The sequence below is a fragment of the Phocoena sinus genome, chromosome 1 (assembly GCF_008692025.1).
Source record: "Phocoena sinus isolate mPhoSin1 chromosome 1, mPhoSin1.pri, whole genome shotgun sequence".
In the NCBI taxonomy this organism is placed as follows: Eukaryota; Metazoa; Chordata; class Mammalia; order Artiodactyla; family Phocoenidae; genus Phocoena; species Phocoena sinus.
The window spans coordinates 27791118-27801617 of record NC_045763.1 but is presented as its reverse complement, the minus strand read 5'-3'; the positions used below and the strand labels follow the sequence as shown (position 1 = coordinate 27801617).

Below are 10500 nucleotides of genomic sequence, written 5' to 3'. Positions count from 1 at the left end.
AAATAAAATAAAAAAAAATAAAAAAAAGAAGTTGGCTGCTGAGTGGCCACATATTTGCCTTTCACTTCTCTGAGAAATCAGTCTCGTTACTCAGCAACTCAAAATTATGGCAGCAATAAAAGTGCAATTGCATTTGTGTGAAGGCCTGACGTAGCCTAGTGCTTTGCATGGCTGTATAAGCTCAGTGCACAAATGCCAAGGCAGGAGGCTGATTAGCAAGAGGCCATTGATTTTTAAAAAAATCAAATTATGTAGTTGAAAGGGAAAGTGGAACTTGGTAGAAATGAAGAAATGCCATTCTCAAACTGGGTGACTCTTGTTGGAAGAAGACCTAGTTAGTGGTGGGCTGATGTAGGCCAGGGAGGTCTCAGATCCAGAGGGCAGGCATGTTTACCAGGGAAGGAGATTCACTTGGTGGTGGTATGATCAGAAGCTCAAGGGTGTTGCACCAGCCAGGCAAGGATGTGCCAGGATGGAGTAGTCTCAGCAGGTGGTCAGCTTGCTGCTTGCAGGACACCCCCTGCACCTCGGTCCCTCATAGCCTTGGGAAAATGGATGCTGAGGCATGAGACAGATCCCCAGTGTTCATGGGGCACAAGATCAGAAAGGGTCCAAGCACCAAGGCTGACAAGATGAATCTTGAACAGCAGGCTATGGGCTTCTTAAGTTCTTCTAAGTACCAGATGATTTGGTTTTGAGCCTGGGGTGTAGCTAAATCTGTGGTGGAAGCTGATTGGCTATAGCTGTAGGCATTTGAGACTCTTGGGGACAGAGAATTATGTAGGAGAATACAGCTCTCCTTAGTTGGCAATTCAGGTAATAATAATAATCACAGTAGTAATAGTAGTAGTGACAGCAACAGCACCTATATACCACTTATAATGTGCCAAGCTCTCTTTCTAAGCATACATTTAATCTTTAGGAAAATCTCATGAAGTAAGTAATATTATTACCCCATTTTAGAGATGAGAAAGCTAGAGGCATAGAACATTTAAGTAGTTGGGCCTGTATTGCACTGCCAGCACTTATTGGAAACAGAGCTGAAACCCAAGCATCTGCTCCATGGTCCGTATCTTCTTACTGCATCTATCACATCAGATGATTTCTGAACTTTTTTACTCATCCCTAAGTGGGAAGAACAATAGACACCTCATCAGAATGTAGAGAAGATTAAATATCTGTGGGAGTACATGTAAGCCAGAAATTATGGTCCCTACGTTTATTATTCGTGATTGCTATAATCCCCAGGCTACCCTCAAATACAACCCCTCTGCCTGCTTCTTATTCTTCTTCTTCCTTTTTTTTTTTTTTAGATAAATGATTGCTTTTATTTATTTACTTTTGGTTGTGCTGGGTCTTCATTGCTGCGTGTGGGATTTCTCTAGTTGTGGTGAGTGGGGGCTACTCTTCATTGTGGTGCGTGGACTTCTCATTGTGGTGGCTTCTCTTGTTGTAGAACACAGGCTCTAGGTGCATGGGCTTCAGGAGTTGTGGCACGTGGGCTCAGGAGTTGTGGCTCATGGACTCTAAAGCGCAGGTTCAGTAGTTGTGGCGCACATGGGCTTAGTTGCTTTGGGGCATTTGGGATCTTCCTGGACCAAAGATCGAACCCGTGTTCCCTGCATTGGCAGGCGGATTCTTAACCACTGTACCACCAGGGAAGTCACTGCCTGCTTTTTTTTTTTTTTTTTTAACATCTTTATTGGAGTATAATTGCTTTACAATGTTGTGTTAGTTTCTGCTGTATAACAAAGTGAATCAGCTATATGTATAGACATATCCCCATATCCCCTCCCTCTTGCATCTCCCTCCCACCCTCCTTATCCCACCCTCTAGGTGGTCGCAAAGCACCGAGCTGTGCTATGCAGTGGCTTCCCACTAGCTATCTATTTTACATTTGGTATTGTATATATGTCAATGTTACCCAGCTTACCCTTCTCCCTCCTCGTGTCCTCAAGTCCATTCTCTACGTCTTGTGTCTTTATCCTGTCCTGCCCCTAGGTTCATCAGAACCATTTTTTTTCTTTTAGATTCCATATATATGTGTTAGCACATGGTATTTGTTTTTCTCTTTCTGACTTATTTCACTCTGTATGACGGACTCTAGGTCCATCCACCTCACTACAAATAACTCAATTTCGTTTCTTTTTATGGCTGAGGACTATTCCATTGTATATATGTGCCACATCTTCTTTATCCATTCATCTGTCAATGGACACTTAGGTTACTCCCATGTCCTGGCTATTGTAAATAGAGCTGCAATGAACATTTTGGTACATGACTCTTTTTGAATTATGGTTTTCTCAGGGTATATGTCCAGTAGTGGGATTGCTGGGTCACATGGTAGTTCTATTTTTAGTTTTTTAAGGAACCTTCATACTGTTCTCCATAGTGGCTGTATCAATTTACATTCCCACCAACAGTGCAAGAGGATTCCCTTTTCTCCACACCCTCTCCAGCATTTGTTGTTTGAAGATTGTTTGATGATGGCCATTCTGACTGGTGTGAGGTGATCCCTCATTGTGGTTTTGATTTGCATTTCTCTAATGATTAGTGATCTGCATCCTTTCATGTGTTTGTTGGAAATCTGTATACCTTCTTTGTAGAAATGTCTATTTAGGTCTTCTGCCCATTTTTGGATTGGGTTTTTTTTTTTTTCTTTTTTGATATTGAGCTGCATGAGCTGCTTCTAAATTTTAGAGATTAATCCTTTGTCAGTTGCTTCGTTTGCAAATATTTTCTTCTATTCTGATGGTTGTCTTTTCATCTTGTTTATGGTTTCCTTTGCTGTGCAAAAGTTTTGAAGTTTCATTAGGTCCCATTTGTTTATTTTTGTTTTTATCTCCATTTCTCTAGAAGGTGGGTCAAAAAGGATCTTGCTGTGATTTATGTCATAGAGTGTTCTGCCTATGTTTTCCTCTAAGAGTTTTATAGTGTCTGACTTTACATTTAGGTCTTTAATCCATGTTGAGTTTATTTTTGTGTATGGTGTTAGGGAGTGTTCTAATTTCATTCATTTATATGTATCTGTCCAGTTTTCCCAGCACCACTTATTGAAGAGGCTGTCTTTTCTCCATTGTGTATTCTTGCCTCCTTTATCAAAGATAAGGTGTCCATATGTGCGTGGGTTTACCTCTGGGCTTTCTATCCTGTCCCATTGATCTATATTTCTGTTTTTGTGCCATACTGTCTTGATTTCTGTAGCTTTGTAGTATAGTCTGAAGTCAGGGAGCCTGATTCCTCCAACTCTGTTTTTCTTTCTCAAGATTACTTTGGCTATTCGGGGTCTTTTGTGTTTCTATACAAATTGTGAAAATTTTTGTTCTAGTTCTGTGAAAAATGCCATTTGTAGTTTGATAAGGATTGCGTTGAATCTGTATAGTCATTTTCACAATGTTGATTTTTCAAATCCAACAACATGGTATATCTATCTATCATTTGTATCATCTTCCCTGGTGACCGAGGATGGGAGCTGGGTGCACATGGTGGGCATGGCGCACTTCAGTGACGACAGCAAGAAGGACATGGTGAAGGCCATCTGGGAGGTGCAGTCTCACGTGCTGAAGACGAACAAGTGTACACTGCTGCGTGAGGCCAAGGACATCAGCCTGGAGAAGCTGCAGCAGGCCATAAGGCAGAACGGGGTCATGTCAGGACACGTGCAGATGCTGCTGCTGAAGGTTTCCGCCCACATCACTGAGAAGCTGGGCATGGCCCCTGGAGGTGAGTTCAGGGAGGTTTTCAAGGAGGCCAGCAAGGTGCCTTTCTGCAAGTTCCACCTGGGTGACCAGCCTATCCCCGTCACCTTCAAGAGGGCCATTGCCACCCTCTCCTTCTTGCAGAAGATCAAGCTGGCCTGGGGCCTATGTTTCCTGTCAGACCCTATCAGCAAGGATGATGTGGAGTGGTGCAAGCAGGACCTGCTGGAGCAGATGATGGCCGAGATGATCGGCGATTTCCCTGACCTGCACTGCACCATCATGTCTGAGCGGGACATCTACCTGACCTACATGCTGAGGCAGGCGGCCTGGTACCTGGAGCTTCTGCATGCCTCTGATGCTGAGTGCAGAAAGTGCGTCCCCTCCATGGTGGTGGGCATTGTGGGCATGGGCCATGTCCCTGGCATCAAGAACTGGATCACTGACCTCAACATCCAGGAGATAATGATGGTTCCCCTGCTGCCCGTCTCTGGCAGAGTGTCCTGGCTGACCATGAAGGCCGCCTTCTTGGGCTTCCCGGGCTACGACCTGTACTGGATGGGGCGCCATGCCGGCAGCCTGGTTTTGTCACTGCCTGTCACCCAGTACTGCCTGCAGAGGGCCCCCGAGGCCTGGCCACACAAGTAGGAAGGACAGAGGGAGCCACCACGTCTGTCCAGGGGGCTGCCCGTGGCTGCTCCTGTGACACAGCCAAGGGGCACAGGGGCTGGCCCCCTGAGGAGCTCCTGGGTGCCACTCCCCATGTGAGTCCAGCTTAGCCTCATCTTCCCTCTCCCAACCAGCCCAAATAAAGAATTATTTCACTCTCAATAAAATAATAAAACTACCCTTCATCAGTATCTTATAGTTTTCTGCATACAGGTCTTTTGTCTCCTTAGGTAGGTTTATTCCTAGGTATTTTATGCTTTTTGTTGCAATGGTAAGTGGGAGTGTTTCCTTAATTTCACTTTCAGATTTTTCATCATTAGTGTATAGGAATGAAGAGATTTCTGTGCATTAATTTTGTACCCTGCTACTTTAACAAATTCATTGAATGGCTCTAGTAGTTTTCTAGTAACATCTGTAGGGTTCTCTATGTATAGTATCATGTCATCTGCAAACAGTGACAGTTTTACTTCTTTTCCAGTTTGGATTCCTTTTTCTTCTCTGATTGCTGTAGCTAAAACTTTCAAAGATATGTTGAATGATAGTGGTGAGAGTGGGCAACCTTGTCTTGTTCCTGATCTTAGAGGAAATGCTTTCACCATTGTGAATGATGTTGGCTGTGGATTTGTCGTATATGGCCTTTATTATGTTGAGGTAAGTTCCCTCAATGCCTACTTTCTGCAGGGTTTTTATCATAAATGGGTGTTGAATTTTGTCAAAAGCTTTTTCTGCATCTATTGAGATTATATAAGGTTTTTATCCTTCAATTTGTTAATATGGTGTATCACATTGATTGATTTGCATATATTGAAGAATCCTTGCGTTCCTGGGATAAACCCCACTTAATCATGGTGTATGATCCTTTTAATGTGCTGTTGGATTCTGTTTGCTAGTATTTTGTTGAGGATTTTTGCATCTATGTTCATCAGAGCTATTGGCCTGTAGTTTTCTTTTTTGTAACATCTTTTTCTGGTTTTGGTATTTGGGTGATGGTGGCCTCGTAGAATGAGTTTGGGAGTGCTCCTCCCTGTGCTATGTTTTGGAAGAGTTTGAGAAGGATAGGTGTTAGCTCTTCGCTAAATGTTTAATAGAATTCACCTGCGAAGTCATCTGGTCCTGGACTTTTGTTTGTTGGAAGCCTTTTTTTGTTGTTGTTGGAAGATTTTTAATCACAGTTTCAATTTCAGTGCTTGTGAGTGGTCTGTTTATATTTTCTATTTCTTCCTGGTTCAGTCTCAGAAGGTTGTGTTTTTCTAAGAATTTGTCCACTTCTTCCAGGTTGTCCATTTTATAGGCATATAGTTGCTTGTAGTAATCTCTCATGATCCTCTGTATTTCTGCAGCGTCAGTTGTTACTTCTCCTTTTTCATTTCGAATTCTGTTGATTTGAGTCTTCTCCCTTTCTTTCTTCATGAGTCTGGCTTATGGTTTATCAATTTTGTTTATTGTCTCAAAGAACCAGCTTTATTTTATTGATCTTTGCTATTGTTTCCTTCATTTCTTTTTCATTTATATCTGATCTGATTTTATTTTAACATCTCTATTGGGGTATAATTGCTTTACAATGGTGTGTTAGTTTCTGCTTTATAACAAAGTGAATCAGTTATACATATACATATGTTCCCATACCTCTTCCCTCTTGCGTCTCCCTCCCACCCTCTCTATCTCACCCCTCCAGGTGGTCACAAAGCACCGAGCCGATATCCCTGTGTCATGGGGCTGCTTCCCACTAGCTATCTACCTTACGTTTCTTAGTGTATATATGTCCATGCCTCTCTCTCGCCCTGTTACAGCTCACCCTTCCCCCTCCCCATATCCTCAAGTCCGTTCTCCAGTAGGTCTGTGTCTTTATTCCTGTCTTACCCCTAGGTTCTTCAAGACATTTTCCCCATAAATTCCATATATATATGTGTTAGCATACGGTATTTATCTTTTTCTTTCTGACTTACTTCACTCTGTATGACAGACTCTAGGTCTATCCACCTCATTACAAATATCTCAATTTCGTTTCTTTTTATGGCTGAGTAATATTCCATTGTATATATGTGCCACATCTTCTTTATCCATTCATCCAATGATGGGCACTTATGTTGTTTCCATCTCCGGGCTATTGTAAATAGAGCTGCAATGAATATTTTGGTACATGACTCTTTTTGAATTTTGGTTTTCTCAGGGTATATGCCCAGTAGTGGGATTGCTGGGTCATATGGTAATTCTATTTTTAGTTTTTTAAGGAACCTCCATACTGTTCTCCATAGTGGCTGAACCAATTCACATTCCCACCAGCAGCGCAAGAGTGTTCCCTTTTCTCCACACCCTCTCCAGCATTTATAGTTTCTAGATTTTTTGATTATGGCCATTCTGACTGGTGCGAGATGATATCTCATTGTAGTTTGGATTTGCATTTCTCTAATGATTAATGATGTTGAGCATTCTTTCATGTGTTTGTTGGCAGTCTGTATATTTTCTTTGGAGAAATGTCTATTTAGGTCTTCTGCCCATTCTTGGATTGGGTTATTTGTTTTTTTGTTATTGAGCTGCATGAGCTGCTTGTAAATTTTGGAGATTAATCCTTTGTCAGTTGCTTCATTTGCAAAGATACTTGATACCATTTCAATTTTCTTAAATTTACCAAGGCTTAATTTGTGACCCAAGATATGGTCTTCCCTGGAGAACATTCCATGAGCACTTGAGAAGAAAGTGTATTCTGTTGTTTTTGGATGGAATGTCCTATAAATATCAATTAAGTCCATCTTGTTTAATGTGTCATTTAAAGCTTGTGTTTCCTTATTTATTTTCAGTTTGGATGATCTGTCCATTGGTGAAAGTGGGATGTTAAAGTCCCCTATTATGATTGTGTTACTGTCGATTTCCCCTTTTATGGCTGTTAGCATTTGCCTTATGTATTGATGTGCTCCTATGTTGGGTGCATAACTATTTACAATTGTTATGTCTTCTTGGATTGGTCTCTTGATCATTATGTAGTGTCCTTTGTCTCTTTTAATAGTCTGTATTTTAAAGACTGTTTTGTCTAATATGAGTATTGCTACTCCAGCGTTCTTTTGATTTCCATTTGCATGGAATATCTTTTTCCATCCTCTCACTTTCAGTCTGTATGTGTCCCTAGGTCTGAAGTGGGTCTTTTGTAGGCATTATATGTATAGGTCTTGTTTTTGCATCCAGTCAGCCAGTCTATGCCTTTTGGTTGGAGCATTTAATCCATTCACATTTATGGTAATTATCGATATGTATGTTCCTAGTACCATTTTCTTAATTGTTTTGGGTTTGTTTTTGTAGGTCTTTTCCTTCTTTTGTGTTTCCTGCCTAGAGAATTTCCTTTAACCTTTGTTGTAGAGCTGGTTTGGTGGTGCTGAATTCTCTCCCTCTTTTTTAAAAAATTTATTTTTGGCTGTGTTGGGTCTTTGTTGCTGTGCCCAGGCTTTCTCTAGTTGTGGCGAGTGGGGGACTACTCTCTGTGTGGTGTGTGGGCTTCTCATTGCAGTGGCTTCTCTTGTTGTGGAGCGTGGGCTTCAGTAGTTGCAGCACGTGGTCTCAGTAGTTGTGGCACACAGGCTTACTTGCTCCTCTGCATGTGGAATCTTCCTGGTCCAGGGCTTAAACCCATGTCCCCTGTACTGGCAGGTGGATTCTTGACACTGTGCCACCAGGGAAGGCCGGTGGTGCTGAATTCTCTTAACTTTTGCTTATCTGCATAGGTTTTAATTTCTCCACTGAATCTGAATGAGATCCTTGCTGGGTAGAAAAATCTTTGTTGTAGGTTTTTCCTTTCAACACTTTAAATATGTCCTGCCACTTCCTTCTGGCTTGCCAAGTTTCTGCTGAAAGATCGGCTGTTAACCTTATTGGGATTCCCTTGTATGTTATTTGTTGCTTTTCCCTTGCTGCTTTTAATATTTTTTCTTTGTATTTAATTTTTGATAGTTTGATTAATATGTGTCTTGACATGTTTCTCTTTGGGTTTGTCCTGTATGGTACTGTCTGTGCTTCCTGGACTTGATTGACTATTTCCTTTCCCATGTCAGAGAAGTTTTTGACTATAATCTCTTCAAATATTTTCTCAGACCCTTTCTTTTTCTCTTCTTCTGAAGCCCCTATAATTCAAATGTTGGTGCGTTTAATGTTTTCCCAGAGGTCTCTGAGATTGTTTTCAATTCTGTTTTCTTTATTCTTCTCTCTGGTAGTTATTTCCACCATTTTATCTTCCAGGTCACTTATCTGTTCTTCTGCCTCAGTTATTCTGCTATTTATTCCTTCTAGAGTATTTTTAATTTCAGTAAGTGTGTTGTTTGTCACTGTTTGTTCTTTAGTTCTTATAGGTCCTTGTTAAAGATTTCTTTTATTTTCTCCATTCCATTTCCGAGATTTTGGATCATCTTTACTATCAGTACTCGGAATTCTTTTTCAGGTAGTTTGCCTATTTTGTCTTCATTTGTTTGGTCTTGTAGGTTTTTACCTTGCTCCTTCTTCTGTGACATATTGTTTTGTCATTTCATTTTTTTTTTTTTGATGGGTGGTGCTGTGTTCCTGTCTTACTGGTTGTTTGGCCTGAGACGTCTAGCACTAGAATTTGCAGGCAGTTGGATGGAGCTGGGTTAGGAACTCTTGGAGACCTCACTCAGATTAATATTCCCTGGGTTCTGAGGTGCTCTGTTAGTCCAGAGGTTTGGACTCGGAGCTCCCACCACAGGAGCTCAGGCCTGACCTCTGGCCTGGGAACCAAGATCCTGCATACTTCGTGGCATGGTAAAAATACAGAAAGAAAGAAAGAAAGAAGCAGTACAATATCAAAGAATAAAAAACAAAATAAAATTAGAAAGATAGAAAATATATTAGGAAAAAGAAAACTGTAATTGAAACAATTGCAACAAAGTATAATAAAACCCGAACAGAAAAAGGAAATAAATAAAGGGAGGGGAAACAAACCAAACAGAGAGAGCAATAACAAAGTATAAAGAATAAAATAAAAGTAGAAAAATAAAAGATTTATTAGGAAAAATAAAAATATAAAAGAATGAGCAACAATGAATCAACAAGGTAAAACAGAACCCCAATCTAAAAGAGGAAAAAAAAAAAGCCTTGGCTATGGGGGCAGAGTTTAGGTGGGGGTGGAACTTAGGCTGCAGCAGGACCTAGGCGGGTGGGGGGGTTCATGTTTGAGCATGGGGTGGGGCCTAGGCTCAGGACCCATGGAGCCGGAAAAGGCTCTGTGGGGTGGGGCCTAGGCGGGGCTATGTTCAAGCATGGGGCGGGGCCTCTGCTGAGGACCTGCTCAGAAGGGGAGAGGCAGCCGGTTGCAAGGAAGGCATATGGAGTTTGGAGGTAGGGCCCTGAGTGAGGGTGTGTGGGTGTGGTTTAGGCCCAGATCGTTGGAGGGGGTCTCCGAGTGTAGAGGTAGGGCCCTGGCTGGGGGTGTAGGGGCAGGGCTTGGGTTCTGTGTGGAAGGAGAGAGGCTCTGAGGGCAGACGATTACGCCCAGGATCCCAACAGGCTCCCCAGTGCCTAAATGGACAGGGAAAGCTCTGACTGTGTTCCCTTCTGTTCCTTCCTACCCCTCCCCCAGGGTCTCCCCCATTGCCGCTGGACCCCTAACCGTGGGTGGGTCCTGCTGGGTATAGGAACTCCTCCCCTCCCCCAGCCATCCCTCAGGGGTACTGTCCTGGAGGTCCAGCCTTTACTTTTGCTCCCTCTTCCCTCCCTCCCACTCAGGACACTCCCGGCTGGAGGGGGCCTTGGGGGGCAGAGGATCAGGCCCGGGATCTCAGCAGGTTCCTGGGGGACCAAGTGGGCAGGGGAAACCTGGCCATGCCCCCTTTTGATCCTCTGCCCTCCCAGTGGTTCCCCAATTTTCCACTTTGGGTGTGGGAAACCCTTCCCCTCCCCCAGCTACCCCTTGGGGCGCCAGTCCCTTCCCACCTACACTTCTCCTCCCCCTTCACTCCCCCCACACCCCACGTCCTACCCAGTCACTGGGGGTTCCTCCTGTCCCCTTAGGTGTCCGTGGTCCCCCACTGGTGCCTAGTAGGTGCCTTAGTTGTGTGGAGACATGAATTCCACATCCTCCTAGTACGCCATATTGACTCTGCCCCCCCCCCGCTTCTTTTAATAATTGAAAATG

The 10500-nt window shown here is 42.9% G+C and overlaps 1 protein-coding gene across 1 annotated transcript; it reads left to right on the top strand.

Annotated features, from left to right (window-relative positions):
* Window positions 1–3446: 3446 nt before the first annotated feature.
* LOC116755577 (traB domain-containing protein-like) lies at window positions 3447–4346 on the top strand (the record flags this gene model as incomplete). The annotated part of the gene is made up of 1 exon (XM_032635268.1): window positions 3447–4346. A coding segment is annotated over one exon (900 nt), but the record flags the coding sequence as incomplete, so codon positions are not given.
* Between the last annotated feature and the right edge of the window lie 6154 nt (window positions 4347–10500).